At 36.3% G+C, this 14441-nt stretch overlaps 1 protein-coding gene across 7 annotated transcripts in view; it reads left to right on the plus strand.

Annotated features, from left to right (window-relative positions):
* Nucleotides 1-14441, plus strand: part of LOC145691002 (uncharacterized) — a 143114-nt gene that overhangs the window by 95537 nt on the left and 33136 nt on the right. For all 7 annotated transcript variants that reach the window (XM_081766485.1, XM_081766487.1, XM_081766484.1 and 4 more), the window contains one exon: nucleotides 13891-13995. In XM_081766485.1, coding sequence (XP_081622611.1) covers nucleotides 13891-13995 — 105 coding nt within the window. The remainder of the gene's footprint in view (nucleotides 1-13890; nucleotides 13996-14441) is intronic.

Consider the following 14441-nt stretch of genomic DNA (forward strand, 5'->3'; position numbering starts at 1 on the left):
ATAATACTAATATTCTATTGTAATCTATTGATATTTTTAAGTATATAGAAAGAAAGAAAGATGAATGAGCCCTACCTTAATTATTACACACATCAAGCAGGAGGTAATTATAACATGTATAGAGGTACAGCATATCAAGAAGGTTATGGCATTGGTAGTTTTCTAGAAGGTTTATTTCGTACTGTATTTCCTTTATTAAAACAAGGTGCAAAAACTGTTGGTAAAGAATTGATACGTACAGGAATTAATGTAGCAGGAAATGTACTAGATAATAATAGACCTATTGAAGAGTCTTTGCATGATCGATGGCAAGAAGCTAAAACAAATTTAAAAAATAAAGCTCAAAATAAATTAAATCAAGTGTTGGAAGGATCTGGAAGAAGAAAAAGAAAGAAAGTTCATTTTAGTGGTGCTGGTGTGAAACGGATAAAAAGATCCAAAGATATTTTTGATTGATTAATTATGGAGCAAAGTGATAGTTTTTATCTCACACTTCCTAGCAATAGTTCTATGGAATATTTTCCTCAAAATACTCTTGCTTGTTATACTACTAAATTATATCAACCTATTGTACTGGAGAAGGGAGTGTGGGAAACAGCTGTTGTTGAAGTGCATTATACAAGTTCATTTCAGAATGTTTCTAAATATACAAATAATATTTATTATCGTCTCATGAATACAAAAAACTGGAAAATAACTCAAATCTTACCAGGCCACTATTATAATGTTGATGATATTCTATCTCAAATTAATCATAAAAGTGATATATTAAATTTACAATTAAAAGTCAAAGCATCAGTGAAACGAATTGAGGTTAATAGAGTAATAAAAGATCAAGAGAAGCATATACAAGTACGCCTATCTCCTGAACTAGCCAGAATACTAGGTTTTGATCATACTCAACAAGAAGATATTGCAGTTGTTCATCATACTCGTTATCCACCTGATTTACAAAAAGCGCTACCTACACTTATGTATATTTACAGTGATATTGTAGAACCACAAATGGTGGGTGACACCGTAGCTCCATTGTTACGTATTATAAATACAAATATTACAGAGCATGGTATTAATAATGTACATATTTTTGATAATCCTCATTATGTGCCAGTGCAACGTAAACAATTTGATCAAATTATTATTGATTTAAGAGATAGTACAGGTAATCCACTTCCTTTCCAATATGGCAGTGTATGTGTAAAATTACATTTTCGTAGACGTAATATGGTATTGTAAATTTTACCATGTGTGAATATTAATAGTAAGAAACGAAAACGCAGTGTGAGTGTATGAAATCAGAATTAGATTTATTTGCTGGTTTACCCACTCAAACCAGTATTATAGGTAACAAAATAGTTCCATATAAGCCTGTGGCTTCAATAGCTGATAATGCACCAATAGAATTTGTAGTCCCCTGTCATGGGGATGACTATATTGACTTACCGCACACAATGTTATATGTTAAAGGTAAAATTACTAAATCAGATGGTTCTAATTTAACTTCTGCCGATAAGAAAATCGGCCCTGTAAATGATTTTCTCAATGCAATGTTCAGTGAAGTGCAATTATATTTAAATAATGAAATTATTTCCTACTCTTCACATACATATCCATATCGATCGTATATTTAAAAACTACTAAATTATAATGCTGAAGCTAAAACAATGCATCTTCAAACATCAATGTAGTTTAAAGATACTGCAGGGCATATGGACAGTGTGGCCGATGCTAATGTAGGATTTAAACAACGTTTTCTTCTCACTGCTTTAAGTCAGTCATTTGAATTATTGGGTTATATTCATGCTGATATTTTCAATCAGGAGAAATTTTTACTGAATGGTGTACAATTGCGTATTAAACTAATTCCAGCTAAACCTACATTTTGTCTAATGGGTGACGCAGATGCTGATGGAAAAGTTGTAATTACAGATGCAACATTGCTTATGAAAAAGGTTGATGTATCACCAGCAGTTAAAATAGCACAAAATAAAGTATTACAAAATCCTAAATTTAGAATAAAATATCCTATAACAAAAGTGCAGGTGAAGACAGAAACTCTGCCACAAGGAATTATGGATAGTACACTTCCAGATCTGTTTTCAGGCATAGTGCCTAAACGTATTATTATTGGTTTTGTTACTAATACTGCTTTCAATGGTACTTATCAAACAAATCCATTCAATTTTCAACATTTTAGTATGACGTTTTTTACACTGTATGTTGATGGAACTCCAGTACCCTTCAAACCTTTACAACCGGACTTTAATAATAATCTATATGTACAAGCATATTCTACGTTATTTACAGGTTCAGGTATTTATTATTCTAATCAAGGTAATAATATTTCACTCGCCGAATATCTTAATGGTTATACTCTACTGGTGTTTGATTTAACTCCTGATTCAAGCGCAAGTGCTGCATTTCATACTAGTCCACAACGGCAAGGAAGTGTACGTTTAGAGGTTCATTTTAAAGAAGCACTGCCATCTCCTGTAACAACAATTATTTATGGTGAATTCTCTTCAGAATTAGAAATTGATTTCCAGAGAAAAATATATATTAATTAAAGAAAAAAATGTTAAATACAATTGAGCTTTATGAAGCATTACAACAAAATTTGCCTAAAGATCATTTTATTGGTGTATATGCTGCTGATGAGTTACCTTTGTTTATTCATACATTTCCAGCCGCCATAATTATAAATACTGATTCTAGTGATAAGCCTGGTGAACATTGGGTTGCTGTTTATATATCTAATATGTGTGTGGGAGAGTATTTCGATAGCTATGGTATACCTCCCTATATACAACATCATATAAGGTTTTTAAAACGAAACTGTCTGTATTATACATGGAATAATAGACGTATTCAAGGTGATTTATCTCAATTTTGTGGACATTACTGTTTTCTATATCTAGCATGTCGTGCATCTGGTTATTCACTGCACGATTTTTTAAACAAATTCTCACTTACCACTATTGATGCTAATGATATTATGCTTTATTCATTTATGAGAGTATGATGATGTTATTTTTTTAAACTCCGCCATTGCCGGTCCCAAGCCCTGGATGAGAAAGGAGGAGGGTTGGGGTGTTGCTACCCCCGTAAAAGAAAATAATCTCTGCCATATTCATGGAATGCTCTGCTGTGTGTTCGTAAAAACGAGTTCACCCCTGCTATGTTTCGTAGTCTCTGTCTCATGCGCTATGTTCAATTAAGGGTTGAAATCTGATGTTCTGCTATGGTGAAATAGGGGTTGGAGAACGAGTACACCCCTAAAATGGAGGTGGTTGTGTGTTACGTAGTGTTGATAGTCTCATGTTCAAATAGGGGTTGGAAAACGAGTACACCCCTGCTATGTTTCGTAGTCTCTGTCTGGTGCGCTATGTTCAAATAGGGGTTGGAAAATATACCATACTCTTTTACTAGTTCTGTTATGTTATGTAGTCGATGCTAAAGGGTTGAAAACGAATACACCCTTGCCATGTTTCGTAATCTCAAGTGTTCGTAAAAGGAAACGAGTTCACCCTTAAAAATATGCTCATAAAAGAGAATGAATACACCCCATATTCTTATCTGTTATCTGCTATGTTAAAATAGGGGTTGAAAAATATGTTCATAAAAGGGAACGAGTTCACCCCTTAAAAAGTGGTCATAAAAGAGAACGAATACACCCTTGTGTTACGTAGTCTTATGTTCTGCTGTGTGTTCATAGTCTCAGTGTAATTTCTGCTATGTTAAAATAGGGGTTGGAAACGAGTGCACCCTTGTTATGTTACGTACTCTTATGTGTTATCTGTTCTGCTGTGTGTTACGTAGTGTTATGTGTTATCTGCTCTTCTATGTGTTCGTAATTAACATAGGGGTTGGAAAATATGCTCATAAAAGGGAACGAGTTCACCCCCTAAAATGTGCTCGTAAAAGAGAACGAGTACACCCCCTAAAAATTTCTCATAAAAGGGAATAAATTCACCCCTAAAATGGAGGTCGTAAAAGACCGTGGGCTCACGGTGTACGGTGCTCAATTTCTCAGGGGCTCGTGAGTTGGCCTAGGTTGTCCTCTTATGTCCCAGATCGATCCATTTTCTACTACTTACAGTCTTTTCGTGTGCGGTCTTGGTTCTGATTCCCTTTAAATTTCATATTGTTTACATCCTGGTCTGTATATTTTTGCCTATTGCTATAACTATAACCTCGTTTACCATTTTTCCCTCTGTGGTTTGTGACAGCTGTTTTAGTGCGTTTGCGACCTCTGTCGTCTACAATCATAAGTTCGTGATTTTCACTACTACTACTACTACTAGCAGTGTCATTAGATTCTGAATAAGCAGAATCGTTGACATGTCTATTACGAGGTTGATCCAAAATATCTATCTCTATTTGGGACTCTGATTCTTGGTTGTTTTCACGAAACACGTCCCGTAAAGCGTCTCTCTTTTGACCTAATTCGCTCTTCAACTCAATAAAATTCTCTTTATTTCCCTGTTCTAATCTGGCAAAATTCTCTTTTTTTGTTTTTATCCAATTTTTGTTCTAATCTAGCGAAATTTTCTCTATTTTCAACGCAATTCTCTTTATTATCCTTTTCTAATTTATCAAAATTCTCTTTAAATTGAGCAAAATTCTCTTCGTTTTTAGCGCGATTCTCTTTACTTGGCTTTATTAATTCTTCAAGAAATGAAATCACCCTAATTCTCGGATCCACTTCTTGCTGTTTCATCTTGGATAAAATGAAATAAACGATCACAAAAACATATTAAAGTCACATGAAAAAGATTTTTTTTTTTTTTTGTCAAATTCCTCGTACTTAGCTGAAAGAGAAATGGTATTTTAAAATATTGGTATATAAGTATTCGAGCACCAATGGTCTCGATTCGGGTCCCCCGCCAAGTGAACTTTGTGGTGGACAAACACCGTGTGCGTGGGTTTTCTCGGGGTTCTCCCGTTTCCTCCCACTTTCTTCATTCCACCATTTCATTCATTACTCATCATCACCGTCTCCTTTAGCCTAACCAGCTTAACCGTTGGACATAAAACTTAAAGATTTCATTTCATTTTTTTGAATCGGGTCACTAGTTCGAGCGCCATTTATTTGTAATCAACTCGGGTATCCATTTATTTGTAATCAACTCGGGTATCCATTTATTTGTAATCGACCAGGGGATCGGGTCGCTGTTCGGGCGTCATTTATTTGTAACCAGTTCGTCGTCTCTGTTCGGGCGGACATTTATTTGTAACCACCCGTGTAGCAGTCTGTCCTCCATGGTCCTGCGAATGGGTATTTGCTGGAGGCCTGAACTTACCTGAGTAGGACGTTGAAGGACCTCTGCAAGAAGGGATTACAAATTGTTTCCAAATCGCTCGTCAGTCTCAATGATGAGATGAGCATTAGGCACCGAGAGGTTCGGATGTCTCGTCTCGAAAACCTCACGGACGAGCAGACGGTCATCGAGACCATAAAGCACACAAACATCATTCACACATATAACGAAAACACACTGGGTTAAATGCCACTATACTTATTTATTAAAATACTATTAAAAAAGGAACGAAGAGAAATGATCACAACACTCAACACTAAATACATATATAATTATTTCCATTATCACGATCGCACTTTGCCTTTTCAATGCACGTAGCCCTTTATCATTTTGATATATATGTAGAAGATTATAATTCAGATTTCACTGTAAATGCTTTTCCCACACCATTGACGCACTTGGGGGATTAGCACTGGGGAAAAGTTGCCAGGATAATCCCACATAGTAATCAGTTGCTGCTCCAAACAATCCTGAAGCGTTGAGATGAGTCTTCAGCAAATTGAAAAATATCTCCCAAGGTGGAATGCTAATGTTAGAGGGCGCGTTTATAACTTTAGCGCACAAGGTATGTGAACCTGGGACTTCACTAGTTGGGGCTGGTCATAAGAAAACGTCCTTCACCGGCTAATAGCTTGTGCTCCTTAACACAAAATCATACTTAATTCCCGACGCGACGTGCGTGGTTACGGCTTCCAAACCTGCAGTCAAACTCCTCGAGCACTGAGGTTCAAGATACAAGCTGCAATGATTACCTGAAGTGTATTGGCAATTCATTCTAAAAGCCACTCAGTTAAATCACCTGTATGCACATGCAAACAGAATACTGAAAAGAATTTATGTTAATTTTAGTCCACTGGCCACGATGCACTAGACATTGCGATAACTTGGGCGTGAGAAAGTACAGATAAGGAATTGCAAAAGCAATGTGACTGGCGTCACTCTGGTCACTTGAATATCTGGTCAGCTAGTATTTCCATAAATGATTAAAAAAAGCACTTAATTCAGTTCTAAATAACTATAGAATATATACTGTGCATATAATAAGTCAAGGAGAAACACTAAAAAGATTCGTCGCTCACTGAAATGTTCTCACTAAAAAGCAATGTTTTAAATTATGAAAAAACAATGAGAGATTTCTTTGTTGAGTTGCGTGAGAAGGAAGCAATTCCCACCGAAGAAAGAACTTATTTGCGTCGCAAAATAAAGTATAAATCGAAAAAAATAATCACTGTCTTTACGAAATATACAGAGCGTCCACAAAAAATACTTCTATAACCTGGTAGCGGTTATAAACTATTGTGGAACTTTCAGTTACTAAAACACTTACTAGACTTGATTACACCGAAAATGTTGGTGCCAAATTATATTAGATCATAGATTTAGATGTTTTTATTGTTAATAATATAATCCCATTTCTTATACATACTTTCTTTGACTAAATTCAACTTTTCTTCCTTTGTCATAATAAAATATGATTCATAGATTAATCCTTATAATAACGAATAAAATGTTGTTGACTTCTTTTTTGGAATACTTGTATTTGGGGAGATGTTCAGACAATCCTAAACCTGCTAGATCTTTATCCGTGATTCTTCTGGATAAAAAATGAGATCATACCAATTAACAACAAGTGAATATCGCTTCATAGTGGGAAACTAAGACTTCCAAACTATGCCAATTGAATACCGAAACTTGAAGTATTGCATCTGTAAGTATTGGTTGCAATAGAATACTAAGATAAAGATAGAACCTGTTCCTCGGATACTGAATCAATATCAAAAAGTCATTGTCTGCTATCCCTTCGCGATTTCGTGCTATGGCGATAAAAGTTGAAAGAAGAAGTAATTTATTTCAACCACTTCCGGTTTGAGTAAAGAGCTCAAGGAGAAAGATAGACTTATTTTTGGAACACTTAATCTATTGCAGAAAACCCCTTCCTAATATCGTTTTCTGGATAAGAAAAAGGAAAAAAAATGGAATCATACCATTAATAATAAAATTACACTCACTGGATAAAAAATTAGCCACCCTTGTGCAGGAGAGATGAATCGTAAAGCCTGTACAGATGGCGCAGCAGTCGAGTCACGTGCACTGTCTCTGCGGAACCATAAGGCAGCATCAGTCAGTGAGACAAGTGTGTTGCAAGTGGACAGTGTCCGTAAAAATGGGTAAAAGTAACGATGTAACAGAGTGGCAAAAAGGGGCAATCGTGTTTGGCCGTGCCCATGGCCATACGGTGAGGGAAGTTGCTGGATTTGTTGGTTGTTTCGCAGCGAACTGTTCAACGCGTGTACAAGCAGTGGTGTCATACACGTGGCCACGAAACACGGCGTCAGAATTGTGGTCGGAAGAAGATCATGACTGAAAGTGACCGGAGACGCGTTTCTCGGCTTGTCAATGAAAATCGGTTCCAAACCCGACAGGAATTGCTGCAGACAGTGAATGCAGGTCCATCCCAACCTGTTAGCGAAAGAACATTACGACAGGAACTGCATGCATTGAACATTTGGAGTCAGGCACCTCGCTAGGGGCTATTGCTCACACAGGCACATAAAGCTGCGCGTCTTCAATGGACCAGAAATCACCAAACGTGGACAGTAGCTGACTGGCGGAAGGTAATGTAGTCTGACGAATCACGTTTTTGCTTGTATTCCAATGACGCACGTCGTCGAGTGTACCGAAGGCCACATGAAGCATTTCATCCTGAATGTGTGCAAGGGCATGTTCAAGCCGGAGGTGGGTCTGTGATGTTTTGGGGGTGTTTTTCTTATGAATTGGGCCCACTTACTGAGGTCACCACTACAATGAAGCAGCATGTGTATTTGAACATTCTGGATGAGCAAGTGTTGACTTTCAGTCAACATCTTCATGATGAGTATGCCGTGGAAACTCCTAGTTTTCAAGACGACAACAGCAAAGTTCATAGGGCTGAAACAAGTTGTGCGTGGTATGATGAACACTCCAGAACCCTCTTCAATCTAGATTGGCCTGCAAAGTCACCAGAGTTTGCACCCCATCGAGAATCTGTGGGACACGTTGGAACAGCGGGTAAAACGCCGAAATCGGCATCCATGCAATTTGGCGGATTTGCGCGATCAAATCCTAAACGAGTGGCTTCAACTGGATGTGACATACGTGCAAAACCTTGTGGACTCGCTTCCAAACCGAATCCAGGCGGTTATCAAAGCCAGAGGTGGTGTTACACGCTATTAATTACTGCTGTTCACGAATTCTTGAGGGGTGACTAATTTTTTGTCCGGTGAGTGCATCTAAATCTCTTATATAAAAACTTTCCAGTGCAATTTGGTACCAAATTTCCAAAGCAATCAAGTTACACTTCGCAATAGCACTAAGACAACATTGAAAATTTAGAAGTTACAAATAGTAGCTACCTTTAAGTGGTTTTCAGTGTTTCAAAAGTTCTGGTTCGCAAGGTTTCGTACATCCCAGCTTTTTTATCTTTACAATAGTGCTCCAAGTGAATTTTTTTGTTTTCTCGTATGGCAACAAACACTACAAGAATTTAAAGCGATTCAGTGTTAGTCTGAGAAGAAACGGTCAGACAATGTCTGAGGAAGTGGAGAACGCGAAATATTGCAGAGAGTTATAAATTAGAAAGCTCATCAAATTTAAATGACTATTTTCTTTTTTAACGTATTAGCTTCAAGACGATGAGGTTTGAATATACGCCTTAGTTGTTGAGGTACTCGAATACGAGCATGATTCCAAACCCACTAATTCATAAGGAAATTTTGAAATTTCTAAGTTTGATATCCCACATTTATCCCTTTAGGGTGATTAATAAACATGAGTAATAATAATAATGATAATAATCTGTATATCCAAAGAACTCCATCTTTTATCTTTAGCTGATAGGTAGAGACGAAACTTTTTCCAAATGCGATATGTGCGAAACGTTAAAATAATGCGTATATTTTCAGGAAACCTCAAACTTTTGGTTTCGGAACCAGAAATCGCGTTTATATTATCACAAATTTTTGAGAAGTTCGGCATTACTTGCGATAAATGCAAATGAAAACGAAAAAGTGGAATTCTAGCTAATTATTGCTAATAATAAGTAAAAAGCGCATTTCCAATATTATTTAACTTAAAAACCGTTGCATTTTACCGAAAACGTGCGTGTTAAAAGTATTGATAAAGCTGCAAAATTACACACAAGTAAGTTACGACAATTTTGTTTGGAGAGCTTACGAAAATCTCTGCAAGTTATTTGATCCAGAAACTGTTTCACTTCATAAAGATGTAGAGATCAACAAAACTGAACTCTTGTTTAAATCATTGACTGTGTTTTGTGGTGAAAATGTTCATGATCTGTTAATTGCTTACCATGAATTTAAAAGTAAAGTTATTGAAGTTCTCAACAGTGAGGATAGGGAAGTTGACAAAAGTTAACCATAGGTCTTTTGATGTCAGCTCGTTACATTTAATATGGTTGCCAGTCTCGAGCGTTGATGCCAAGAACTTCTTTTCGAAGTATAATATGATTGTTACTGACAGGAGAACAAACTTAAAAAAAGAATTGGTAATGTTTTGCTGTATGTTATCCTTTAACTAAGGATGAGGTTACAGGAAGTGTTTAAATTTTTGCATTAATTTCTTTATTTCAATGAATATCGAGAATGTGCACCTAATCAAGGTATATCATCATTTTTGTATTAGATACACCTTACTACCAAAACTATACTGTAAACAAGTACCATAATAATAATAAAAATTAAAAAACGTGTGCTACATTTTAAAAAATGCGAAAATTGTAATAATTAATGTTTAAAAAAATATATCAAAATTGTTGCGAAAAATTTTGTCTCTACTGATAGGCAATATATTTTCGATTTTTTTTTTTTTTCTTCATATTCGTCATCCAGGTTTTTTATTGCTGGTTTGCTGTCTAAGAACTGCTTACCGTACCACTAGAAATTTTGTTCTTTTTTTTTCTACCCTAAGATCTTCTATTTATAAAACTGCAAATAAATGTTTTTTGTTCTAGATATTTTAAAAACTAAATTTGTTAAAGTTCGTTCAGAACTTATTCAGTTATTAAAGAACTTTTAATGTTATAAATTTAATTTAGAGTCATATCATTTGAGAGATTTTTTTTTGCAACGGTTATAAGTTCTGAATTTTAATTATCTGTGTTGCTTTTTCCTTTCGACTTTTCTTTTTCTTTTTGCTTTGTTTTTTCTGCATGATGGGATCCTGCATCTTTTCATTTTATCTTAGTTATGAGTTTTTATTTATATCTCATATTTTATCGTAGAATACAGGGTGTTTCAAAACAACACCAACAATGTTTGGGAGGTGATTCCTGACACCAAGATAAGACAAAAGAGTAGACCAACCTGGGTGCACGAATGCTTCTTTACGGAGTTATGAATTGCCGAAAACATGAAAAAAAAAAAAAAAGGAACTTTTAAAGGCCCATAGCTCCAAAACTATGGGAGTTACCGTAGTCGGGTCAAGACTTAACGTAGAAACTAATAAGTGCGCTATCCAAAAATACATGTTTCAAAATACTATGGTACTTCCGCAACAATTTTACAGAGGTAGTTGGTGAGTACTTCAAATTATATGTCCGTAGCCAAATTCCCTCTACAAAAATTATTGCGGAAATACCGCAGGATTCAAACTTGGATATTGAATAGGGCACAAACTAGTTCCTAAGTAAAGTCTTGACCCGGCTACGGTAGATCCCATAGATTTGGAGCTATGGACCTTTAAAGTTCATTTTTTCGTATCTTCGGCAGCCTATAACTCCAAAAGGAAGCATTTATGCACCCAAGTCGGGCTATACTTTTTGTCTTATGTTGGTGTCAGGAATCACCTCCCAAACGTTGTCGATGTTGTTTTCAAACACACTGTATATTTTATTTTATTTATTTATTTATTTATTTATTTTTTTGTATGAGGATTTTACGATTTGAACTGCATGTACAGTTATGTTGCAGATGTAATTTCCCTCTGTCAAATATATTCTAAGACTTTCTTGAATATGTATGGTTGCATCTGTCATGTACCTGTTGCCTGAGCGCACTTGTGACTGTGTATGCTGCTTGCTGCCTAATAAACATTTATTATTATTATTATTATTATTGCGCTCACCAGGGAATCGAACCCGGGGCTATGTATACACCATCCACGAAACTAGGGCAGAGAGTTCATTTATGAAGAGGATTTTTTTCTGTGTAGTAAAGACGATGCATTTAAAATTAAATTGTATTAAGTAAAGTTATTATTAATTATTGACTTCGGAAAAATATTTGAATTATCTGTACAGAAGATAATATAATTTCTCATTTTTTAAACATCAATAGTGTTCCTGATTTTTTTTCCCCGCCTCAGACTAGATGACAATGTGGTCTCGTAATTTACAGTATTTAAAGCTTTGAGAACGTAGATTTGAATATCATGTTCAGAGCGTTGAAGAATCTGAAGGTGGGCTACAAAGACAGAAGAATAATATACCAACTTTACAGAAACCAAACAGCTGTTATAGAAAGAGATCAGAAGGAAGCAATAATAAGTAAAGGAGTAAGGGAAGAATGTAAACTTTCACCTCTCTTCTTCAACGTGTATATAGAAGAGGGTATGAAAGAATTCTTTGATAAAAACGAGAAAGGCATAAAAGTAAATGGCCGGCTTTTAGCACAATAAGGTTCGCTAATGACATAGTACTGATAGTAGGGAGCGAAAACGACGTGCAGGAAGCACTTTCAAACTTGAACGACCAACTGGAAAAAACATGCAAAATAAAGATAAAGAAGAAGAAAACGACAGTGATAAAGTGCTCAAGAGCAGGACAGGAAGGGGCAAACGTATGGCTAGAGGGAGGTAAATTCGATGACGTTAAGACGTTCTCGTATTTAGGAAGTCTATCCTCGGACGGAAGAAGTGAAAAAGACGTAAGTTCCAGAATAGCGCAGGCTAAACAAGCATTCAGTAGGAAAAGAGGACTGCTAACATCAAGAAATATGTCCTTGGAGTTCGAAAACAATTTATTAAGACTCTGGTATGGAGCGTGGCGCTTTACGGATCAGAGACGTGGACATTGAGAAAAACTTAAATATTCAACCTGGAAGCATTCAAAAGGTAGTGTTGGCGCAGAATGCTGCGCATATCATGGACCGAAAGGAATAGGAATGAAGACTTAATAAAGGAAGCTAATGAAGGACGACAGATCCTGAAGACAAGAGGAAAAAGAAGAAACAACATGCTTGGCCATCTTATTCGGCACTCCGATTAGATCACCATGCTGATAGAGGAAAAGACAGAAGAAGTACCAGGAAGACCAAGGATAGAATATCTAGATGCAGTTAGAAAGAAGAGATCTTATCAAAGCATAAAACAGCTCTCCCAAGGGAGAGAAAAGTTTTAAAATTTCTCTGTTGTCCACCAACCTATGGTTGAGATGAGAAAAAGATAGTTGACGGTGATTCTATAACAGATAGTCTTTATGACTGTGGTAAAATAGAAGACAATTATGACCGTGGAAGTATCCATCTGTCGTATTCTGCTCGCAAAACTTAGAATGTTTCACTTTTACTCAATGTTGCCAAATAAGAACGCTACAGTATCACAAACATCTAAGTAGTGGTGGCATGTACTAGCAGTAATAGCACGAATGAGAAAAACTGGGAAATACACATCCAAGGTACTTGAGTGTCTAATACTAAGATGGATTTCGAATGAATACGAACAAAATTCGATTGGATTGAAAATTGGACTTTCTTCAAAACCCTGTGTTTCGAGAAACTGCTTAGATAAGTACCTCATCCAGTTGCATAAATGGTTTTTAATAAATGTGATGATCACACTTCTGTTTACAGCAATTTGATATCTGAAACCGTGCTGGAGATATGATAAAACATGGTAAAGTCTGCAACACTGCTTAAAATTTTGTAATTCCGATAACTCATTTCAATTACACCTATCAGAAGGTATTGATGTAATGTTTTAGAAGGAAAGTGAATAAAGAATTGTTGTAAAGAGTTCTCTCAAATACGCCATTTTAAGCAATATATCAAATTGCTATAAACGGTATGAAGATCTTTGTTTCCATTGGAACATGTACGTAATATGACATGGTAGTTATTTAAACACTTTTTCGAAATAAGTCCTTTGAGGAAAGTCAAATTTTCAATTCCCTGTAGCTTTGTTTCTACCTGGTCGGAATACGTCATACGATGATCATACTATTCGACATTAAGGTACTTTGGATGTGCATTATCTCGTCCATCTTACTTTTATTATTATTGTTGTAAAATCCTAAAATGAGCAGTGTCTGTTCAGTTTCGGCGGCATCAGACAACGACTAACAAGATACTGTTGCATGTCACTCAGGCGATGGGTTGCACATGAGCGGTACAGTTGTACACTGACTTCGGCTCAGTGTAAATAAATCAACCTCTGTAGTTGTAAGAATTGTAAAAGGTAGAAAAGATACTTATTATCCATGACTAAAAGGAGACAGAACAAATAACTGATAACGAGTAGGTATAAACTATGCTTTTCAAATGAAACATTAGTGATTGTGTGCCTGTTTGTGTTTCAGATAACAGTCCGGAAGAAATTGTAGAAGTTTACTTTGATGATGATATTCCACCAGAATCTTCGAACAATGAAGAGGCCTCAAAACAAGTAAAAAGGAGGAGCATTGGTAAGTTTACCTTATGTCTTATAAAACTAAAAGAATAATGTACTTACCTATTTATGTATCTAGTCCTAAACGATGGCCCAGCCTGAGGCCGCGGTGGATCAGTGTAGATCGTTTACCTCTCTCTGGTGCGTAGGATCTCTTGATTCGATTCCCTAGGGGCCGCGGTGGCTCAGTGGTAGAGCATTCACCTCTGGTGCATGGGATCCTTGGTTCGATCCCAGCTCGGGTCAAGTGAGCTTTGTGGTGGACAAACACCGTGTGCATTTGTTTTCTCGGGATTCTCCCGTTTCTTCTCACTTTCTTCGTTCCACCATTTCAATCATTTCTCATCATCACCGTCTCTCTTAGCCTCGCCGGCACAATCGTGGGACGTAAAAGTTTCATCTTTTTCTGATTTGATCCCAGCTGTCACCAAGTAGGTTTTATCATGGACGAACACCGTGCGC

Source organism: Thermobia domestica, chromosome 7, assembly GCF_964235325.1.
Source record: "Thermobia domestica chromosome 7, izTheDome1.hap1.1, whole genome shotgun sequence".
NCBI classification, from domain to species: Eukaryota; Metazoa; Arthropoda; class Insecta; order Zygentoma; family Lepismatidae; genus Thermobia; species Thermobia domestica.